At 50.2% G+C, this 23,953-nt stretch overlaps 1 protein-coding gene across 3 annotated transcripts in view; it reads left to right on the forward strand.

The window, feature by feature from the left end:
- Positions 1-23,953, forward strand: part of ATN1 (atrophin 1) — a 414,646-nt gene that overhangs the window by 374,718 nt on the left and 15,975 nt on the right. For 2 of the 3 annotated variants that reach the window (XM_069650647.1, XM_069650649.1), the window contains exons 5-6: positions 18,742-22,217; positions 23,068-23,290. In XM_069650647.1, the coding sequence (XP_069506748.1) occupies positions 18,742-22,217; positions 23,068-23,290 (3,699 nt within the window). The remainder of the gene's footprint in view (positions 1-18,741; positions 22,218-23,067; positions 23,291-23,953) is intronic. The other variant, XM_069650648.1, reaches the window with a different exon arrangement.

Raw genomic sequence — 23,953 nt, forward strand, 5'->3', positions numbered from 1 at the left:
CTTTGTGAGCCCCAACTCTACATCTGCTAACACGCACACTGAATCCCATATAATTGCTTCAAATTAGTGATCACTTTCTTTACTTCTACGTCCCATCCCCTTTCCTCCATACTTATGGGACATCTCTCCGTCCTGTGGGACGGGACCGGAGCACTTTGTAAAAAGCATCCACATTTTTCCAAAAATGTGTCCTTCCCCTCTTTCTTGCGCGGGGCCCGGCACGCGGCCGCATCCCCACCCACCTTGGCTCCGCCCCACGCATCGCCCATCAGTCCTTTTCTCCGCTCGTTCGGGACTGGACGCACTTGCATCCTCGAAGATTTTCTTCCCCTTTTTCCCTCTCTGGCTCTCGCTAGCGATCGTTTACTAGTCTGTCTATGTCGTTCAAACTAGACTTTCCTGATTGTTCGTGTCACCGTCGTTTCGCGAGGGCGGATCCCCATCCTCTTTGCTTAGTGTTTGGGTCCGGATCACCGTTGGGACTCCTGTTTTTACTGCGACTCCCTTTTGGTCCGGGCACTTCAACGTCGGTGGGAGGAGGTGTTCCGACGAACTCCTCCTGCACATTTTCAGGCTTTCATCGACGAGAAGAAAAAACGCCCGGTAAGTTCTTTACTTTTCAGAGCACCCCGGCCGGGGGATACCTTTCCGGGTTCCTCTCGGGCCGGGAGGGACGTTGATCGCTCTGTCACCGGGGTTCGCCCTGAGGTGCCCGTTGGGCCTAATAATTCTACCAGAGTTTCCTCCGAGGGTCTCCGTAAGGGGCCTGTGGACACCGGAGTACGCTTCGAGGCTCCTCCTGTGGGGGCTGTTTGTAGACCCAGTTCTAACGAGTCGTGGGGTACCGGAGCTCGCTCTGAGGCTGTTCTGTCGGCCTCCCTCAAAAATAAGACCGGGGTGCGTCCTGAGGCCTTGGGTGGGCATGTCGTTACCGAACGGATGTTCGAGGTCCGCGTAGATAAGGCTGTTACCGGACCTGGGTCCGAGGTCCCTTGTTCAGAGGCTAAAGTTACCAACAGTTCTGAGAGGTCCGACAAGGCCCTGTCGGTGAAGGCTGTTCCTCACCGTTACTGCTCGTGCGGTGACACCAGACCTGTTGAGGGGGCAAAGAAGCAAAGTTCTTCTTTTACCGGCAGTGCAGAGGTCCTTCCTTCGAAGGCTAATTTGGCGGTTGGTATGTCACAAAAACATTCCAGGCCTCACAGTACCGGCTCTGCTGAGGTTCCTTATGTTAAGGCTAAACTTAAGCCCCCCTGATCCATCGACGGGGACCCCTGCCTCACTTCCTCACATGCCGCAGTTCCCCTCAAATGAGGACAAAATGGCGCCGTTCCCGCCACGACCGCGGTGGCCATTTTAGGTGCTACCCCTACAACTACGCCATCGGCCTCAGGTGTAGGGTCTGGTCCCTTGGGTGAACGTAGAGTCCCTTGTGCGCATCCTTATCGGCCAGTTTACGATTGGAACGCCCGGATGCCTCTTCCGCACAATGTTTCATTGCCTGCGGGGTCGGCACCTTTGATTTATGTGGATACGTTGGTGGAGGGGCTTATGTGGCACCCTTCCCCGTTACGTCCCTGGATTTGTCTACCTCATGAGAGGCCTCCTCAGGTTCCAAAACAGTCCCAGGAGGGCACTTTTTTCGGTAAATTCCAAACGCTTATGCGTACCGACCCCATGAGGGAATATTTCAAAGGGCTTTTCAGGGAGATATGTCCACCTGCACCTCCGGTTCCACCCGTTCCTCCAGTAGTCCCGTCGGCGCCTCCCTTGCCTAAGGTCCCTTCCCCGACTCTTCCGCCTTTGCCTCCATTGTCCCCAGTGGACAAGGCAGCACCTGACATGGCTCAGCAGGATCCTGACCTGTCAGATGATGCCCAAGGCGATCAGGACACCGAAGACCTTCCCCGCTCTATTAGAGCTTTTCATGACCGGGTACTGGACATGATGAGTTTCTTAGATGTCCCGGTGCCCGTGGCACCCACTCCGCAGGAGGGCGTACTTTCTGGGGCGTTCACCCTGTCTCCCTAGGAGCGTACCGGCCTGCTCTTGCAGAAGGACGTTTTGGCCGAGGTCCGCAGAGTCTGGGAAAAGCCACACTCTGGACTTTTCATCAATAAGAAAATTGACGCGAGATACAGGCTGCATTCTTCGGAAGAGGTGGCCCTGTCGTCTTGTCCGCCTCCCTCCTCCACAGTGGTGGCTGCGGCCACTTTGCAGTCCAGGCCTGCAGCATCTTCTTCCACGACGGCTACTGACATTCTGGGAAAGGAGGACAAGCTCCTAGACTCCCTTGGGAGGAAAATCTTCGCCAATTCGGCCTTGCAGCTCAGGCAGGCCAACGCTGAATTGATTTTAGCGGGAGCTAACATGCGGATGTGGAAAGGTCTGTCGGAGTTTGAGGAGTTTATCCCGGTCGAGAAGCTGGAAGACTTCAAGGGTGGCCTATCCGACGCCAGGGTCTTGGCGCAGGATCTCCTGGAGGCTGCGGCTCATCACGTAGACACCTCAGCTCGGGGCCTTATGCTGGGGGTTGATATCTCCCGGCAGGCGTGGCTGCATGCCACTAAATTTTCAAAGGAAGTGCAGGACAAGGTGTTGGGCCTTCCGTTCGATGGTAAGGAGCTCTTTCATTCTACTACAGATGTAGAGCTCAACAAGACGAAGGATAGCACTCAGACAGCTAAGTCATTGTCCGCCCTGGTTAAGGCTCCTTTTGAAAACCCAGAGACCGCTGTCACAAAGTCGACCTTCCTCTGGCTTTAGGGGCTTCCTCAACTGCAGATCTTGCAGAGTGGATACCCCTGCGGGGAATAACCGCTGTAGGCAACAACGGATGTGGTTTTTCTCCCGCTCTTAAGCCTCCTCCTCAGGTTCAGGTGGCACCGCGACCGATAAACCTACTAAATGAAGGTTTTCCGCGCTCGCACGAGACCCCGGTGGGAGGACGCATTGCGTCTCATTGGGAGGCGTGGCAGCCCATCACAGAAGACAGATGGGTCTTGTCAGTCGCTCGAGCGCGCTTCCGCTTACCTCTACCCCCTACCCCACCCCGCAACCCTCATTTTCAGCTGTCGGGCTCGCCCTCCCTCAAAGCCGAGGTTCAGAAACTTCTGGACCTCAGAGCTGTGGCACCCGTTTCCCTCGGGGAGCGAGGGCAGGGCTTCTACTCCCAGCTGTTTACAGTGCCCAAACCCAACCAGGCTGGCCTGCGCACCATCCTAGACCTTTCCCAGTTCAATCTTTTCCTACCACAAGAGAAATTCAAGATGATCACGCCCAGCCAGATACGCTCTTTCTTGCAGATGGGCGACTGGCTCAGCGTTGTGGATCTTCAGGACGCGTACATGCATATCCTGATTTGGAACCCACAAAGGAGATATTTCGCTTCTCTTTGGGAGAGGAGCACATCCAGTTTCGAGTGCTACCTTTTGGCCTCAGCTCGGCGGCGCGTGTCTTTACGAAGATGATGTCATGATTGCGGCCTATCTTCGTCTCCAGGGTATCCATGTGTATCCGTATTTGGACGACTGGCTCTTACGCAGCCCTTGTCCGCTAGCAGCAGCGGGCAATCTCCAGTCTCTCCTTCAGCTCCTGTTCCATCTTGGGCTGTCGGTGAACTGGCGGAAATCTTCCATGACGGTCTCGCAGGACAAGATTTTCCTGGGTTTTCGCTGGAACACGATAGACTGCAGAGTGTACCTGACCGGGGACAGAATGGCGGATCTGTTAGCCACATGTCAGATGCTTGCGCAGTCGGAGAGCATGTTGGCCTGGTGGTTCCAGAGGCTTCTGGGCCTCATGGCCTCGTGTGTGCTGGCTCTTCCTCTTGCTCGTCTCAAGATGAGACAGACCCAGATGGCTCTTCGGAGTTCCTGGTGTCAGGCTGTGGACCCGGATTCCAAGCGGATAATGATTCCGGATTCCATGAAAGTGGACCTGGACTGGTGGTCATCTCTCAGCAACCTGTCGGGGGGGGGGGGGGGGGGGCGCGTGGTTTCAGGACCCAAGCCCCACAGTGACGGTCATGACGGACTCCTCCCTTTTGGGGTGGGGTGCGACGTTAGATCTTCTTCAGGTCTCGGACCTCTGCTCGCCTCAAGACAAGCTCCTGCACATAAATCATTTTGAGCTTCTGGCGATCTTTCTGGTGCTCAAGGCGTTCAGACAGCTCGTTACCAACAAGGTGGTCCGCATACGCACCGACAATGTGGTGTCGATGTATTACATCAACAAGCAAGGGGGAACAAAGTCTCCCCCCCCCCTTCGTGGACCTGTCTATCCAGATATGGGAGTGGGCGTGCTTCATGGTGTCTGGCTACTTGCAGTACACATCCCGGGCCAGCTGAATGTCACAGCGGATGCCCTCAGCCGGCAGACAGTGGTCAGCTACGAGTTGGAGTTGGAGTTGAAGGCGGAGGTCCTCTCTTGGATTTTCTCACGTTGGGGCACACCGGAGGTGGACCTCTTTGCTACGGCGGTAAACAAGAAACTTCCTCATTATGCCTCCAGAGGGGGGCTGGGTGCCTCCTCTCTGGGGGATGCTCTTGAGATTCCATGGCACAACATGAGAGCTTACGCCTTCCCGCCTCTGCCTCTAGTCCATCTGGCAATTTGGAAGCTGAAGAACTCTGTGAACTGTTTGCTTCTACTCATAGCCCTGTGTTGGCCGGCCAGGTTTTGGTTCTCAGAACTTCAACACCTGTCGGTGTATCCGCCGATCAGGTTACCAGTAACTCCCGATCTTCTTCTTCAAGGGGAACAGCAGATGTGGCACTCCTCTCCACAATCGCTCAGCTCAGCTTGGCGGCATGGTGCCCGAGTTCAAGTCTTTAGAGCATCTTAAAGGAATGGTTCGGTCAAAATGTTTTATTGCCCCGATGGGTCGGCCATGTGTTTTTAAGCCTAAGTCGCTCGATTTTAGAAAGATTTTTTTATGGACTTTACTTATTTATTGTTTATTTCTTGCTTTGTTTTATTGTCTGCAACTGCATTCGCCTCCCTTGCTCCACTCTCCAACCCTGGTTCATGGTATGCTAACAATTCCTGAATTATACAATGTGTTGTGTTATTGTGTTTTATATCAACAACTACTTTTTGTTGTGTGATATTAATCTGGACTTATGTGCTGTAATTTCCATTTATTTGTTTTCATTTTTTGTTGTTTATGTTCATATTCAATTCGGTTTTGACATTTCGGAATTTGTTTTTTTTGTCGTATCGTGATCTACCAATTACTCAGCCTTGAGAACGACCTGTGTGTCGAAACACGTGTCGGCTGTTTCCGTTTCAATTAAAGCATCACATATAGACAAGGTCAGCAATATGAGGTGAATAGAGAGAGAATTCAAAGATGACACCCAGGTAGTTTGGCACCCAGGATGGTGAAGGTAGGGGTTAGGGTTAGCGTACTTTGTATGCACACTGTACAATAAAAATTTATTTACAAAAAGACAATCGTATTAAAATTATTTAAACCGGGATTTGTACTTCACAACCAGCTCTCCTTTGGGTGGACATGGCACAGTGGCAATGTTGGGTGGCAATGGATCAGTGCTCTGCCCAGAAACGTTCAAAATTCCATATCTGTGCTTCTCTAATACAGCAACAATAAGGCTTTTGACAAAGTCGAACTCCATTTCCCTCATAGACTGGTTTGATCACCCATTGCTTACTTCTTTTTGAAAAGGCCTTAGTGTAGCGAGCCATCCTTACATTACCCTTAGTCCTAGATTGTTCACGGCCGAGATTCTCGTTATGGGCCAAGACGGCAAGTAGAGTCCTATGTCTCATGCCCTGTATGCTGAAATGCAAGCGATTTGGCCTGTACTTTAGGCACATATTGTGGACCACCTCCAAACCTCCTGTGTGACAGAATTCTGTCAATCCCCTCAAATCTCTTGATAGAGTTTTATCGAAAACAATCTTCTCAATGGCTTTGTGTGTCGGTGAAGATGGATTCAACGACTTCTTCTTCCGTGCCTCCACTGGGGATAAAGGGCCATGTTCACATTGGTGGAAATGTAGGTTTTCTGACGAGCGGTGCACGTTGGTACAGTGGTGCATCAGTGACCGCCATTTCTCAAGTAGTATTTCCACTGACCCTTCACAAGTTTTGGAGCTCCACCAAAGATGGTTGCTGATAGACTGGGACCACTCTGAAATACTTTCCAAACCTTTTTTTTTCCCTGCAGCCGATATTTTCTTATTGATTGATTTAGCAAGATGCCATTCGTCAAATTGATGTTTAATATGTGGGAACCGCTCTCTCATTGTCTTGGCAATTGAAACGTGTCTGTCCGTGGCCATGAGGTCGATGTGCATTCCACTCGATTGCAGATATTCCACTGATTTTATAAATCCTAGTTTCTCCCTGGCCACTGAGGATTTACATTGTGTTACCTGCACGACCACCGAACTCACAATTTTCTTACTATCCATGTCCTGAAAGTGGTAGCTGCAGTACTTGGGAGAAAATCCAGGGCTGTCGCACTTTCCATCGCCGGCTAGCCTGAATTGTTTGCCTTCGAATGTACTTGCTAGAGACAATTGTTCACTTTTCCAAGCATCACTAATGGCCGGAAACAGATAATCATGTTGGTATTTGTAGTACTGCGTTTTTTAAATGAAATGGAGTCCCACAAACTGAAAGAAAGACTTTAACTTTCTAAAACTGGAGCCACTAAAAAGTGATGCAGCTGCACACAGTAGATTGCCTGCTGGCAGTTTCCCCAGCATCGGTTGTGCAGACCATGAGAATGTATGATGTAATCTACAGGCGGCATGTATTGTGACGTTACTGCCTTGTTTTTGACGAGTTACATGAATCAATGGCTTCCCACATACTTTCCCTCTGACGGAATATCCACGTTTCAGCATACTTATAATATCCACCAACAACTGTCGAATACTATGTTGTCCTCTTTCATTAGACTGTCATCCTGCGTCAAAGTTGTTTCGGCCTGTGACGTTGAGGACATATCACCACATTTGAAAGAAATATCGCTGCTATCAAGTTCTGATGCGTCGGTGAATGCTGCTGCTGGTTCATTCTGTCATTTCAACATCTGCTACTTCAACATTGATGGGAGAACACAACAATGTCGACAGCTTTTTTGGTGGCAATTTTTTGGCGGGTGTAGATTGTGTAAATTGATCTGCGACTACTTCAGAGCTATCTTCAAAACATCCAGTATCATGTTGTTGCGGTGGTTCGGTCGTACTGTAGCAATGGTCCAATACAACTTTGCCGGATTCTCCGGACACATTCATTTCATTTTCTGTACCTTGGACATGAGCATCCCGAGTCTCAACACGCCGCGTCTGAATTAATAGTTCCTCCATAGCCTCCATAGTGTAAATGGTCTAGCAAGCAACATCTCTCATTCGCTTCACTGTCTGTGTGTGTATAGTTCGTAGACCCACGGGTAACTAGAGGACAGATTGGAAAAGGGATGTTCAGTTTAAACACAAGATAAAGTATAGTACAATTGACTTGAAAAAAACATAAAATAGTCCCCAGCACAAAATAATTTCTAAAGTTATGAACTGTTTGTAACTAACCTTATTTTAGTTTCTTTTCTTTGCAACTTTTTTGACTCGACCTTCAACATCTGCACGCTGTTGCTCCGATATGTATCCGCATGTCTCCCCTTCCTCTTGCGCTGCAATGACTATATTTTCTGTATCCGCACAGACAGCACGGAATGAGGCTCCATCGACTCCCTGAAACGTAGTATTTTCATTACTGTGTATCAAAATATTGTTAGCATAAAACACACGTGAGGACGAACACACATGTACATCTCAATAGCCAAACACGATTTAAACATTGTGTGGAACAATCAAACGACAAGTATTCGAGCTCTGATGACCTAGTTCGATGGAGCTGTCAGTATCCATACCTCTGGCTCTGCATGGACTGCCACGAATGATTGTATTGAAGAGGAGGCATCAGCAACTCCCTGAAACACAGTACTTGCGTTAGTATGGTTTTCAATATCGTAAACATAACACACACTTGGGGTCGACGGCACAGGTACATATAAAGAGATAACCACAAATGTTGCATTATCTAAAAGAATCAAGGAATATTTAAAAATGATCAGATTTAATCGACTTATTTCTCCGATTTCTTTACATCTGCATCATCTAAATGGGGTCTTGTGATTGTAGTGGAAGCTCCATTATCTCCCTGAAACACACTACTTGCGTTAATAGGGAAGAAAGTATAGCAAATGGAATCACGTTATATGATCACGCTCGATGGAGCGGTCAGTATCCATACCTCATGCTGCTGAAGAATATCTAGGGCTGTTGTCAATGTGGTGCGCACTTCCGAAAGCTGTTGCGCCGATTCGTATCCGCATGGTCCCGCTTCCACCGGAATTACTTGAATGTCAGGCTCCGCATCAAGTGCGTGGGTTGACGATTCAACAACTGCCTGAAACATAGTATTTGCATTAGTAAGGATTACAATATTGAAAACACAACCCACGCTTGGGGTCGACCGCACAGGTACATATCAATGGCTAACCACAAATGAAACATGGTGTAGAACAATCAAACGACAAGTGTTCCAGTCCTGATGATCACGGTCAGTTGAGCTGTCAGTATCCATACCTCGGGCTGCTGAAGAACATATGGGGCTGTTGTCAATGTGGTCGAGACAGTACTTGCATTAGTATGGATAACACTAATTATAACTGAAAACAAAAACACCAGGGGACGACAACTAAGGTGTATATCAATTGGAAAGCACTAGCCAAACAATTGGTAAAATAATCATACAATACATACAAACTATTACTTGACATGCATAAAACAAGTCTGTAGCGGAATAGCCAAGTATGATTACCTGATACGCGCTAGAAGTGGTTGATAACTGCGAGCACGTGACGGAAGTAGAATGTTCTTGCTTCAGATTCAAGGGCTAGTCAAGAAGCTGTAAAGGTAAATTATTGTTTGATAATGAAATGCCAATATTTAAAATTGCCATGTAAGGAGACAGAATACTTGAGTAATGCGCAATATAGCACAGTTCCCTGTGCCCATATATAGATTTCGTTTGTGGGTTATGAATATATTGATAAATGTCATTATTCAAAAAGCTATACACTCGTATCAATGTCGAAAGTATTACAAATTGGAAACAACACCTAAAATATCAATGAATCCATTCGGCTACCTACACACTACCGCAAGGCCTAAAGCTAAAAACGGACACTTGACTCACCAGTGGCGGATTGTGGACGAATAGAGTGGGAAATAGCGTTTGCGAACAATTTTCGTGTCGATCGCCGTTTATTCTTCTTTGTTACCCAAGATGTGGTGTACATGTTTGAGGGAAAGTGCCGGCTGTAGATGCGGTATCGATCACCCCTCTTGTCCTCAAAGACTTGTTGGACTCTACTTTCCAGCTCATCCAGTGGATATCCGCAATGTCTGACCCATTCTCTTATTCGATCAACAGTTTTCGGGAATACATGCATTGTAGTGCCTTCAAATTTAGCATGGGTCTTCGAAGGGCAACCGCTAATCGAACAGGCAGGCATTGTTGAAAATTCTGAAAAGTAAATATCAAGATTATTATAAAACCTTGATGAATAAAAATGTCATAAAGTAAACGAACCATACCATGCTCAATGCAAGGTTTGTTTTGGTCGCCGGAACTATACCAGTTCATCATGTGCGGCTTAGTATTTGCAAGTTACAGAAATGTTTTAAATTATGTGACTAAACTCTGAACATGTGACTTGTCCCTTGGATGTTCTGTCTTGCACGAAAAGGAACCATGCTTACATTATAGACTGGACCCCCGAAGGATGCAATTTGATGACAATTGACACAGATGAAAATAAATAGATCTATTGATAGCATAACAATTGAAACTCAAGTCAATAGCAATGAGACCAATGACCATAGCTCTATTGGGTACTGTAATAGCAAATAGATTGAAATGTAAAAATTACCGAAATATGACTAGCATACATGGCCTTACCTTGACCAACAAACCGTTGGATTCAGCAGGCCGAGCAGTATGTTGCAGGAGAACAGGTAGATGGCCACAGGTAGCACACTGACGAGTTTGCTCGAAGCGGTCACAGATAGCACGGCGGCGAGCAGATTAGCATAGATCTCAGTGCTTCTCAGGTAGAAGGTTCAGGAGTTGACTTGCAAAGCACAAAGATGTTCTCATGAGACATATCAAGTGGTTTATAAAGTATTAGAAACAGGGGTGTGTTTGTGAATGAATGACGTGTGTATGTCGTGGTATTATGTTTATTGCAGGGGGGCGGCCTGCTTCAGGGGAGGGGCCTGCCTGGAGACACGGGGTCTGAGGAGGCCATGTGAGCGATGGCCCCTGGGCGTGGGATACCTTTTGAAGTGTACATGCTGTTTGGCACCTTGGCCGTTTGCGCCCGTCACAGCCCCCCATGCCAGCGCTCATCCCCGGTGCGAACAGCCTTTTGGCGTACAGGCAAGTGTGTGGGAGCGAGGGGCCATCAGGCCCCTCTCATACTTTACTTCTCAGTAGAAACTCGTACTCGTACCAAGTGCCTCCAGTAGTGGGTTCGCCCCTTGCCCTTATGTGATGTTAACTTTGGATAACATTCGCGTAGACGGGAACACTGAGCAGGACACGGGGCATCCATTTTTGTACCCCCTTTCCACTCCATTTTGGTGACCAGCCTCACTGCGATAGTACAGCGCGCAGATCACATGGCCCACAGACTCATTCCCACTCTGACTGGAAAACTCCAGAGGTATTTGCAACAGCTAATAAATGTAACACATCACTCTCTGAGATCACGGTCCTGCATGTGAACCGGCCTGAACCAAGCACATGGCTCGTTCATCTCCACAAACGTGTCCTTGCCCACTCACCCTCCAGTGGAAACTTACTGCCATTCTGACCCTGTGTCCCTGCAAGGTATTCTCTTCATGTGCCAGACCACTGACCACGTCATTATGCCCACGTAGCAGATCCCCAACTAACATTAGACCCCTACTGCAGTATATCGTTGCCTATCGATAACAAATGCCACATACCGGAGATTCTTGTGAGCAGAGACCCACACTTCAAACTGTGCATTATAGTGGTCAAAACCCTTGACCTAAGGCCTGTATAATCCAATGTTAATTGATAGTATGGATACATGCGTGACTTTTATAGAGACATAACCGACTGAAAGACTTTGAACAAGTGTTATTTAGTGCATGCATTATTGATAATATATTATGTTAGCTTAGATAGTGACCACCCCGCTTCACAGCGACCTGAACTTCACCCATTCCGAGCACAGATGTCTGACGTCCATCCTTGAATGGAGACGCACTTGATTGATTTAAAAAATCGAAACAACCGTTGTTAAAATATGTGGTGTTTTATTTTGTAGCTTATTTTGATGACACAAAAATACAAAACTTTACACATTGTACAGTTCAGGTTGCAGCACAGCGAGAGAAAATCCCCTGTACTGACCGCTGTCACTCTGGAATGTTTCTCTTATGGCACGAACGGCACAGGCGGATATCACTCTTCGAACGCGGTGTCCAAGCCTCCCATGAAGCCACCATGTAAAGGAACGATAGGCCACCAGCCTGTACCACCTGTGAAAAGGAATGAAACAAACTGTTTTTAAATGACCAAGATAAGTTTAATAAACGTTTGTTGTCAATGACAATTTTTGTAACTAATGGCATTCTGCTCGGACAAATGCTATCTAGACACTGCATACCATTGAAAGACCTTTGTGCGTTACAATGATATGTATATGTAATTTTTGATATAGTAGAAGACTATGAAATAGGAGTGGCATGACAAGCAGAGTATACTTACTCGTTACTCGGATTATGAGGACGAACAGTTGCGCGAAGTTCGTTCATAAGCACCATCATTATCCTCAACACAGACCGTGTGAGGCAGGCTGCCCTGAAGTCTGGCAGCTCGGTGATGCATTGCGGTCGTGGCTCGCCTTTCGAAATGTAGGCCATGCATCCCGAGTTTTCACAGCGGCAGCAGTTCTTGTCCTCGGTTGGCATTAGCTCACACCGATTGCATGTGCACCAGGTGGAAACACCGTCCATGCGTCTAGGTCCAGGCTCTTCAGCTGTTGAATCGTCCTCCCAACTGCCGTCCGAAGACCCATCGTTTTCGCGTGTTTCCCTTTCCAGTAGTTCCTCCTCGGTATACTCGGGCTCGTACGTGTAGGGCATTATTGTATCCATTGTGTGTTAAACAAACTAAAATAATTGATAGCGTTGGTACTGGTATCTGTTCACACGGGCTACGAGCAACGAAGGTAGCTGACCAGAGCACAGAAACGAGTCACAGAATACTCAAAGTAACACAGAGAGAGGAATGGAATTGAAAATCTGCTGCTGTGTGTTGTGAAACGGTCTGTTTATACTTATTGAGGAAAGAGGCGTCCTGCCATTTCCATGGCGACACGTCATTAGCTGAAGCGCAGCGAATGTTGACACGAGACGTGCTTTGGCGTTGTGAAATGGGCGGTACGCGTCCGCCGATGACAGGCTCAGGGGCGGGGGATATGATTTAGTGCCGCAAAAGCAGGTCAGCCAGGGCGATGGGGGGGAAATGATAGTATTATCACAAAATGGCAGCTCCCTTGTGCCTGTTTTCGCGTGCGTTTAATGGACGAAAACTCGGGTAAGGTCCATAGGAAATATTTCTAAAATCGAGCGACTTAGGCTTAAAAACACATGGCCGACCCGTAGGGGCAATAAAAAAGTTTGACCGAACCATTCCTTTAACTTGTCTACGGATAACATGCGTATTATACAGGCAGCCAGGAAACCCTCAACCAGATCCCAATACAGGAGTAAATGGCTCAGGTTCTCTCATTGGTGTTTGGGGAAGCAATTGGATCCAAGGGTGGCTATGATTGACCCGGTACTGTCCTTCGTGTCCTCCCTAGCAGAGTCAGGTGTTCATGTTCTGTCATGCAGAACTTACATTTCAGCGGTTTCCGCTTATCTTTCTACAGACCAATGTTCTTATTCTCTGAGTAACCCAGTGGTTAAGAGACATTTTGCAGGCTTGACAAGCCTCTACCCTCCGGTTCGTAGTCCGCATCCGCCGTGGGACCTAAATGTAGTCCTGACGGCACTGTGCCATAAAGCTTTTCAACCAATGGCCACGATGGACCTCAAGTACTTATCCTGGAAAGTGTCCTTTCTGGTCGCTGTTACGTCAGCGAGGAGAGTGCGTGAGCTCCAGGCCTTGTCTTGTCAGTGGAGCATTCTTTGTTGGTCTTTCACAAGGACAAGGTAGTCCTGCGGACAAACCCGGCCTTTCTACCGAAGGTGGTAACTGAATTCCATCTGAATCAGTCGATCTCCCTACCGGTCTTTTTTCCGAACCCTGTCTCAGAGGCTGAAGGGGTTCTGCACTGTCTTGATGTCAGAAGGGCTCTTAAGTTCTAAGGACTTCTGAGCTGAGGAGTTCTTCTCAACTTTTTGTGAACTTCGGTAACCCTCAGGGTAAGCAGGCGTCTAAGGCGACTATTTCTCGGTGGATTGCCACCTGCATCACGGAGTCTTTCACCGTCCAAGGGCTGAAACCTCCTAAGGGTATACATGCACAACTGGTGCGGGACAAGGCAGCCGCAGTTGCTTTTCAGAAATACGTCCCCTGGGAGTCCATTGCTAGGGCAGCTACTTGGGCCTCCCCATCGGCCTTTTGTAAGCATTATTGTCTTGACATGAGCTCAAGAGCTGATGCTCAGTTTGGTCAGGCTGTGCTGAAGAACCTGTTTCAGTAAGGGGTTTTCCATCCACCCGTAGTTCCTATAAGGAGTGCTTGGGAATCTCCCATAAGTATGGAGGAAAGGGTACAGGACGTAGGAGTATAACCAGGTTACTCACCGTAGTGGCCACCTTACTCCTAGTCCATAGTCCCCTTTCCTCCATACGCCCGCCCGCCGCCCCCTCTAATAAGGTTCCTCTGTTATTGCTAATAGGTCTCTGACCTGGCGATGGAAAAGGACTGATGGGCGATGCGTGGGGCGGAGCCAAGGGGGGCGGGGTTGCGGCCGCGTGCCGGGCCCCGCACAAGAAAGAGGAAGGACACATATTTGGAAAAATGTGGATGCTTTTTACAAAGTGCTCCGGTCCCGTCCCACAGGACGGAAAGATGTCCCATAAGTATGGAGGAAAGGGGACTATGGACTAGGAGTAAGGTGGTCACTATGGTGAGTAACCTGGTTATTTCCCACCATAGTGAGATGTGATGTACATTTTCCCTTGTGCAGCACAGCATCTATTATTTTGGCATCTTCTTGGCACCAGAGGTGACCGCGGGCCATGTGAATTGCATGCAAAATGATCTTATTTTTGCATTGGCCTGAAATTGTAAGCAGTTTAATGGCATGCGTCAAGTTTGGGGAAGGGAATAACTTCAAAGCAAATATTTTGGTGCTTAACACCTGCTATAATCTGGTTACCTTATCAACTGCTGCAACATCCTCCTCATCCGTGAGCCAGCAGGAAGTGGACCCCACAAGGAAAAAAGTGAGTAGGCAAAACACCTTGCAGGACCCTCTTATGAAACAATATACCACAAGAACTTGGTCATTGAAGAATGTGCTTGACTCAACAAGCACTTCAGAGTCGTCCTTCAGTACCCAGATGATTACTTGACACTGGCACCTCTTTTCCACCGAACTGCATGCACATCCCATAATTTATGGAGTTTCAGGACTGTAATCCGTTGCCTGAGAAAAATATGCTCTTACATTTTACCTGATTTCCCCCTTTTTGTCAGTCAAATACCGCCACTTCTGCTGATCCCTTATAGCCATAATTTGCTCCCTGAATTGTATTGTAATTAACGACTGTAGGTGTACAAATTACCGGGGAAATAAAATGAATACCATTTCAAAACCTTTATACCCAACAAGGAATCGGGAGGGGCTTGTTGTTAATGCAGTCAGTTTCACTTATGGATCCTGGATTGATGTTGGTCTGTTTACACCTTCATGGGGTGATGTCCTATTTGAATGTCTAAAGTAATGTCACGGCAGGTTCCTTGGGTTACACTGCACCTCTAAAGTTAGGATGCTTGAGGGATGTTGCAGTGTGCCGTCACCATCCAGGGTGATGTTATTTCACAATTCTGAAATCCAAGATTGTTCAATCTCTTCAGGAATCCAGTCCCAAGCCACAGGAGAAGCCCCTAGATCTTTGGTGTAAGCATGTGAAGAGTCAGCATCTTGTTAATCAAGGCCCCTCTCTGCTCTTACCCTTCCACCCTTCACTACCAATCGCTCTGCGATGCCCTGTCGGACCCCCTTTATAACATTGCCATCGGAAGAAACCTACACCAGCTCAAGATTAGCAATATTCTTCCCCCGCTTACCCTCTCCCGCCCCTCTTGGCCTGCCCATCTACACTCCTCTTCCGCTCCTTCTCCAATCCAGAATTTCTGAAACTACTCTCCAGTAGCCGCCCCTCCAGAATCCACCGAAGGTCCCTGCCCCCCTTCGCTCCAAAAACCCCATCCTCGCATCCACAGCATCGGTAAATCAATAATTAACTTTTCTCCAACATCAGGCGTTTTCCCAGTAGCCTTCAAAAACTCTCATGTGAAACCTTTACTTAAAATGCCCAACCTTGACCCCTTCCTCCCATCTACTGCCCATTCTCCAACAACCGCTTAGTTGCAAAACTCTTAGATCACACGTCTTACTCCCAACTCTCCCTTTACACAGAATCCAACTGCCTCCTCGACCCTGCCCTATCTGGTTTCAGACCACTTCATGGGACCGAATCCTGTCTTTTTTCCATCTGGGATGACATGAAAAGAACATTGAACTCAGAAGGATGTGCTGCCCTCGTCCTTCTTGACCGCTCTTCAGCATTCGACACATCAACCATGCCACCCTCATAGACCGACTCCAATCCCTAGGCATCAGGGACTCTGCTTTAAGATGGATCTCCTCTTTCCTCCCTAACCGCTCACAAATCACCATCCAGCCTCCCTTCTCCGCCCCCCCCCCCCCTCCCCTCCCGCCCTGTCTTTCAGGGGGTCCACCAGGGAGCATCCCTCTCCTCCCTCCTCTTCAACCTCTACCTAAGCCTCTCCCCGGGCTCATCTGCTCCCACAACCTCACCTGCTACACTTATGCCAACGACATTCAGATCCTTGTTAAGATTCCAATTCCTCTGCCTCTGGATGATGACGAAACACCACCTCATCAATCCAGGCAAATCCGAAATCCTGATTTGCGGCAAAACATCACTCCTTCCCCTGTATATAACTCCCCCCCGGTCGCCCTCCCAAGGTCCCCAACCTGAAGCATCCATCTCAGTAAAGAACCTAGGATGCACCCTCAGCTCTGACCTTACCCTCTCGCACCACATCAACAATCAATGTTGTCTCCATATCTTGCCACTATCACTTAATTATCAGGCAAATATTTCCCTATTTCTCCTACCCTCACAGAATCTCTGCAATCCTTGCCATCATCCTGTCTCGGCTGGATCACACCAGCTCCCTCTACCTATGTGGTCCTGACTTCCCAGTGCCGAAAACTCCAACAGATCCAAAACTCTGCATCAAAGCTCCTCCTTGCCCCTTTCCCCCACCGAGAACACATTTCCCCTGCACTCAGGGTGCTCCACTAGCTTTCAATCATCCGAAGGGCCACTTCCAAAGCCATTTGCATCACCCACCGTGCCCTCCACAAGAAAAGTCCTGAATTCCTCCAAAGCATACTCTTGCGCTACCAACCCAACGAACCCTCAGATCTGGCTCTGGTCACCTCCTGGTGATTCCCCCTTTAACTCCTTAAGACTTGGAGGAACATATTTCTCTATTCAAGCACCCACAATCTGGAACTCCCTCCCTTTCGACCTCCACCTCCAAGAGGACCACCTCGCCTTCAGGAAGGCCCTTATACTTGGCTCTTTTCCCCAGCAACCTTATTTCCCCCGTTCTTTCCCGGGGTCGAATCTCGTGGTCAGAGAACCTTTTGCACTCGAAGGCTCATCTAGGACGCTTCTGCTCGGGTGATCAGCAGGGGAGGGGTGAGGCTATCTGTGACAACTCCCATCCACAGCTTGCCCCTTCTCCCATGGTAGGCCTCATCCAGACATCGAAACCATACAGCAACAGCCAGGTAAGACGCAATGTCCTAACTCTAATTGTCAGTAGTTACATGCGGCAAGGTGACAACTAAGGCACATACACTGCATTCTTTAATGTTGATTGTCATAGTGCAACCAGTGTGCCTGCACTCTAAGAATACAGAATGCTGCAAGATGAAGCATACATAAGTGCTTCTGGGTACCTGAGCAAAGTAGCCATCGCTTATTCCCAGGTCTTCACGGATTGCAGAATGCAACAAAGCTTGAATCGAAGTGAAAGGAGAATATTGCCTATGTATTGTTTCTAGATACCCTTCGCTTCATTCCTGAACCCTTCAGAATGCAGCCACTATATTACTTCCAGGTGAAATCAGAATGCAGCCATTGCACTGTATTTGGTGTAGGCAGAATAGTCCTTCTCGAACCTTAGCTAAGTTTTACAATCGAGCACGGATACTGAACACAAGAGAAATGAAGAACGTTAGCAAAGCTTAGAATCATGAAGAATGTAGAATATAGCCAGATATTGAACCTAGAAGAATGCTGATGGCACCCATCACACGAGTCCTAGGAGCATGTAGAAGTTAACCCTACATTACAGCTAGTAGATTAAGTTTAGCCACCATACTAATTCTGGGTCACTGCTTAGAAGGTAAATCCTGCATTTAACCTCTTTCTCTCCATGCATAGAGCAATCAACCAAATGCACGGCCACAATCCCGCACGCACCTGCCATCATACACCACTTGACACTTCGCACAACACCTCTGCCATAAGATCGTAGCTACCATTCACAACAAAAATTCCATACGTAGTTGCGCACACACAGCTTCTGTCCCCCTCTCTCTTAACCCTGGTAGACTGCTTACCAGACATCCACATACCGGCTCGATATGGGTGGATAGCAGGGACTTGGCCACCGCTCATAACTTAAGCACTGGCCAATATGCACACATGCACCTCCTCAAATTGTTTCTGATACCTGGACGCGGGTCCCCAGAGGGTGTTGAACCTACAGCGCGTGGTACCCATACTAATGGTGAAAGGCTCTATACAAGTGATACGCTACTACTACTTAATCTATATATAGAATTTTAGACAGAGGAAAAAAGGTTACAAAACCAATACAAAAAAAAGTAAAGAATAAAATACCTGAAGTACTTTGGAAACTCAACCGTAAGTATAGATTAACCCCTTAGAGCCTGTTAACAGTATTCTTAGCAAGCCACAAACCCTTTATGCAGATGCAGGCTTCAAAATGTTGTCAGAGATCAATCAAAAACTAAGAGGGGTGTCTCCCTGTTCTATGACAAAGCATTGATAACGGGTTCCAGGTTGCACTAGCACCACCTTCTGACTCAGCACAAAATGGGGAAGTGCATAAACCCTGAGTAAGCAATCTTAGTTTCTCAGCTGAGGGAGGCAATCTGATTTGATGGGGAAGATATTGACGGCAGCTTGTGGTAACAGAAATGCATCGGAAGTGAGCATATTACAATCTTTTGTGGGGGCCCTCAATCATGGTTTACCTCTGGTTTGCAGTTAGGGTCATAGTTTGAGCACTCTCCCAACCTCATTTCTCAGTGCTCCAACTCAAGGTCCTCTCCTTTTCTTTATTTCCCCGAACAGCAGCAGCCACAGGAGATTGCAAGACCACCTCCACCATGTTCACCCTCAGATGTGGACAGCCTGGATGGGCACAGCGCCAATGATGATGCCAGCAGCGACCCACGAGATATCGACCAAGACAACCGCAGCTCGTCCCCCAGTGTCCACAGTCCAGGCAGCGTTGAGAGTGATTCTGACTCTTCCATCATTTCCCAGGGCCCCTGCAAGGCCTACCCGCCTCTCTTTTCCCCTCCTAGCCCGCCAGCTGCCTCATCAATTCCATCTTCAACGTCTTACCCCTCACAGCACTTGGGGTCCTCCCCTTTGGCAGACCATGGCGCCCTCCCGGTCTCCAAGCGTCAAGATGGTGGAATCTTTTCATCCCTGGGTGACCCTGTGCTGCCTCAGGGTCAAATGGAATTGCAGACTTCCCGGAGTTTCCAGGCCCAAACTTCCCCTCTCCCGACTTCTCATCTTCCTGCTGTGGCACCACCTTCTCAATCACTCTCCCATTCACAGGTGTATGGGGCCACCATCCTTCCAGGAAGCCTGGCAAATGGCAAGGGAATTTCCCATGGTCGAGACCAGCTCTCATCGGTCAAGTACCCACCCCCTACTACGCCCATTTCATTGTCTGGTAATTTAAGTTCTCAGAAGCCCCATGGAAGCTCTCCTGCTCCCTACCCCCATGTGGCGGCCAACCTGCCACCCCCTCCAGCCCTCCGCCCTCTCAATACTTCACCAGGACTCAATCAACCTGTTCCATCAGGGCATCTTTCCTCCTCACAGTCCAATGGGGTTCCTTCGCAGGTTTTGGGGAGTCCACCTGGAATGCCCAACATGCCTCTTACTGCACCTGGCTCGAATATTGGTCCTGAAAAGTGCATCCCAGTTGGTAGCCAGGCACACCATCACCCCCAGTCCTCATCTGGAGCCATAGCTGGTGCTCTGAGGTATTCTTACCCTCAAAGTGGATCATCGTCCCAGTACCCAGTTGTACAGGCCTCGCCTGGTCACACTGTGGCCTATGGCCATGCATACCCCCCTGCCACCCTCCCGGTCGCCAATCAACCCCCAAAGTACACCCAACCTTCCATGCCGTCCCATCCGGTCTGGAGCCAAGGTCCACCCTACAATCGCCCAATGCCTCCGAATGGTCACCCAAACTTCCAGCCTGTTTCTCCCACACAGGGACCTGCAACATCAGGCGGGCAACCTCCTCAGCAGCAGCAGCAACCACCACAGCAGGGTCCACCACACCACCAGCACCATGCATACCCTAGTGGACACTCTCAGGGGAGCTATGCCCATCACCAGGAGGGGCAGCATGTACCCAGTAGTCAGCAGCATCCTCATCCAATGTACAACAATCAGCAACACCACAATCCGATGACTGCCTCTCAAAGCCCCTCCACCTACACCCTTTCGCCTTCCATTTCTTCACTGAGGCCCTACCCAGCCCATTGTGGCCATCCCAGTCAGGCCTCCTACAGCCAGTCTGTTCCATCCTCCAGCCAAGGACACTATTCCGGCCCGCCCCATCCCAGCACGCCCCAGAATGGTGCATACCCTTATGTCAGCCAGCCACCGGCGCCGCAATCCCATGCCAACAACGGGACTATCAGTAATGCTCACGTTCTTGTACCGGTCACATCAGCACCAGCCACCCTTTCCACAGTAATTGCCACAGCAGCTTCTTCAGCCCCTGTGCCATCAAGATCGTACAAGACTGCTTCTCCACCCGTGGCTGTCATATCAGGACCCAGCACCTTCAAGAGGGCACCATCACCAAGCCCTACATTGCAACCCCTGCCAGCCTATAGGACGGGCACACCCCCTAACCCCCCACCCATGGGCAATGGTCCTGGGTACCAAGGCATGATCCAGTCCAGCTTCAAACCCAACTCACCGTCCTCAGTCATGCCCCCCTACAGGGCTGTCACACCTCCCACATACAATGGGGCATCCCCACCTATGCTGCCACTTGCTCCGTCTTACAGGCCAGCAACCCCACCATCAACTCACAGCGCCACTGCCCCACTGGGCTCCCACGGCGGCGCTGCCCCACTGGGCTCCCACGGCGGCGCTGCCCCACTGGGCTCCCACGGAAGCGCTGCCCCACTGGGCTCCCACGGCGGCGCTGCCCCACTGGGCTCCCACGGTGGCCCTGCCCCACTGGGCTCCCACGGCGGCCCTGCCCCACTGGGCTCCCACGGCGGCCCTGCCCCACTGGGCTCCCACGGCGGCCCTGCCCCACTGGGCTCCCACGGCGGCACTGCCCCTCTGGGTTCCCACGGCGGCTCTGCCCCTCTGGGCAGCCACGGCGGCTCTGCCCCTCTGGGCAGCCACGGCGGCTCTGCCCCTCTGGGCAGCCACGGCTGCCCTGCCCCTCTGGGCCCCCATGGCGGCCCTGCTCCTCTGGGCCCCCATGGCGGCCCTGCTCCTCTGGGCCCCCATGGCGGCCCTGCTCCTCTGGGCCCCCATGGCGGCCCTGCCCCTCTGGGCCCCCACGTTGGCCCTGCCCCTCTGGGCCCCCACGTTGGCCCTGCCCCTCTGGGCCCCCACGTTGGCCCTGCCCCTCTGGGCCCCCACGTTGGCCCTGCCCCTCTGGGCCCCCACGTTGGCCCTGCCCCTTTGGGCCCCCACGGTGGCCCTGCCGCTCTGGGTCCCCACGGCAGCGCTGCCCCTCTGGGCCCCCACGGCAGCCCTGCCCCTCTGGGCCCCCACGGCGGCCCTGCCCCTCTGGGCCCCCACGGCGGCCCTGCCCCTCTGGGCCCCCACGGCGGCCCTGCTCCTCTGGGCCCCCACGGCGGCCCTGCCCCTCTGGGCTCTCAAGGCGGCCCTGCCCCTCTGGGCTCTCATGCCGGTCCTGCGCAGCTCGGTCCCCACAGCGGCCCGACTCAGCTCGGTCCGCACAGCGGCCCGGCCCAGCTCGGTCCGCACAGCGGCCCGTCCCAGCTCGGTCCACACAGCGGCCCGGCCCAGCTCGGTCCCCACAGCGGCCCGGCCCAGCTAGGTCCCCACAGCGGCCCGGCCCAGCTCGGTCCCCACAGCGGCCCGGCCCAGCTCGGTCCCCACAGCGGCCCGGCCCAGCTCGGTCCCCACAGCGGCCCGGCCCAGCTCGGTCCCCACATCGGCCCGACAAAGCTCGGTTCCCACAGTGGCCCCGCCCCTCTTGTGTCCCACAGCAGCCCCGCTCCCCTTGTGTCCCACAGCAGCCCCGCTCCCCTTGTGTCCCACACAGCCCCTGCCCCCCTTGTGTCCCACACAGCCCCTGCCCCCCTTATGTCACACAATAGCCCTGCCCCACTCCAAAGTCCTCTTACACCAGGTGGCATAGCCCCACTGCAGCCTCTGCCTATGATGCCCGCAGAACAGATCAAGCAGGAACCTGTGGAGGAGTATGAGCCAGTGGAGAGCCCAATGCCTCCTGCTCGCAGCCCTTCCCCACCACCAAAGGTGGTGGACATGGCCAGCCATGCCAGCCAGTCAGCAAGGTAAGAGGGTGGAGGGCCTGTTTTTGTGTCATGTGATGCAAGGTGGGAGGGAAGAATGGGGTTGACCCTTTCCTATACCTTGAATGCTCACACTGCATTACACTGGGTTTCCTCTTTTTACCATCATTTTTTTTTGCTCTGTCTCCCTTTCTCTTCTTCTCTCTAGCATGGTTCTCTTGTCTTCATTCCTTCTTTCTACCTTGGTTTCTATCGCTTTCCTCATTGATACCCTTTTTTCTCCTTTGCTCCGTTCTTGTCCTTATTATCTCCCACGTTCCCAATCTCTGAATTGCTGCTCATCCTCCCTCATCTTCCCCGTCTCATCCAGGTTTTGCCTCTCTGTGTGTCTCTTTTATCTTATTTGTATCTTTGTTGGGATCTTTGTTCATATTCTATTTCTGCTTTTCATTGTTTGTTGCTTTAGTTTAACTGAATCTCTTTTGCATCATTTTTCTTTTTCACATTCTTTCGTGTGCTTATCTTGTACATTCAATCCTTCTTTCCTTGTTTGTTCTTTCTCCACCTTTGTCTTCATTAAATTGGGCTTTTGTATCAAGCTTCATGCCAGAGTCCAGCCTCGTAAGTGAGGACCGGTTACCGAACCCATGGGACTCAGTGTTGTCTTCCTTCCAAGACCACCACTTTGCCTCTGTGCTACCCTCCTAGCCTTTCCGGCTATCCTCCCGGCCTTCTGTGGATATTCGGTCTTCAGAATGATATCTTTCTGTGTGCGTTACTGTCGCGTTTGCCTTTCGGGGATCGCTCTTAACTGCTTCTGTCTGGTTTTATTGTCCTTTGCCTCTCTTTTAGTCTGGGTCTCTGTATTAATGTCACTTATTTTCTATTGAAGGTTCAATAAGCACTTGGACCGTGGTTTTAACTCCTGCTCTCGGACCGACCTGTACTTTGTCCCTCTGGAAGGATCAAAGCTGGCCAAAAAGAGGGCTGACTTGGTGGAGAAAGTGCGCAGGGAGGCGGAGCAGAAGGTGCGGGAAGAAAAGGAGCGAGAGAGAGAACGGGAGCGAGAGAAGGAACGGGAGCGTGAAAAGGAACGGGAGCTGGAGAGAAGCACGGTAAGCTAGAACTAAAATGGTACTGAACACCAAATGCTATTCAGTGGAACTCACTGGGACTTCAGAGAGCTGCATGGGCTAAAGAAAATTGTAACTTCAACCAAAAGAGATTCAACTAAGGGGAATGCAGTTTTGTCAGTCTTTTTTTCTCATGAGCAAAAAGAAGTCCTGGTTAAGCTTGCATGGATGCTTGCAACTGACTCCCCTTTCTGTGAACTTGGTGCCATACACTTCCAACAGAACGGCGAGGGAGGTGGTCCGTAACATGAGGGCAGGTGCGAGAATGCGTTAGGTGTTGGTGTTAGGCGCTCCGCCAGATTTTAAACCGGACAAGAGTGGAATTGGAATAAGATAGTAGATTGTTCGCTCAAGGGCAGAGCCCTTACAAGCTTGCATTCAAAGGTCCGCTCTTCTTGTCCTCTCCCCTCATACAGTTTATCAAAGCTCCAGGCCAAGATGGCTCAGAAACTAAGACTAATGGCAGTGCGAGGGTGAGCAGAGCTGCAAAAGTGTACTGTAGCTGCAGCAATCTAACAAACCTTCTAAATAAGTTTGTCTTGTAGAGGCGCCATATAAAGAGGTGTTGTCCCCTGCCAGATAAAGATCCTTCCTATAACATAAATACTATGCAGATGACCCAGTAGAGTGTAATACATCTGCCGA

Source organism: Ambystoma mexicanum, chromosome 3p (genome assembly GCF_040938575.1).
Source record: "Ambystoma mexicanum isolate Mex_15411 chromosome 3p, UKY_AmexF1_1, whole genome shotgun sequence".
NCBI classification, from domain to species: Eukaryota; Metazoa; Chordata; class Amphibia; order Caudata; family Ambystomatidae; genus Ambystoma; species Ambystoma mexicanum.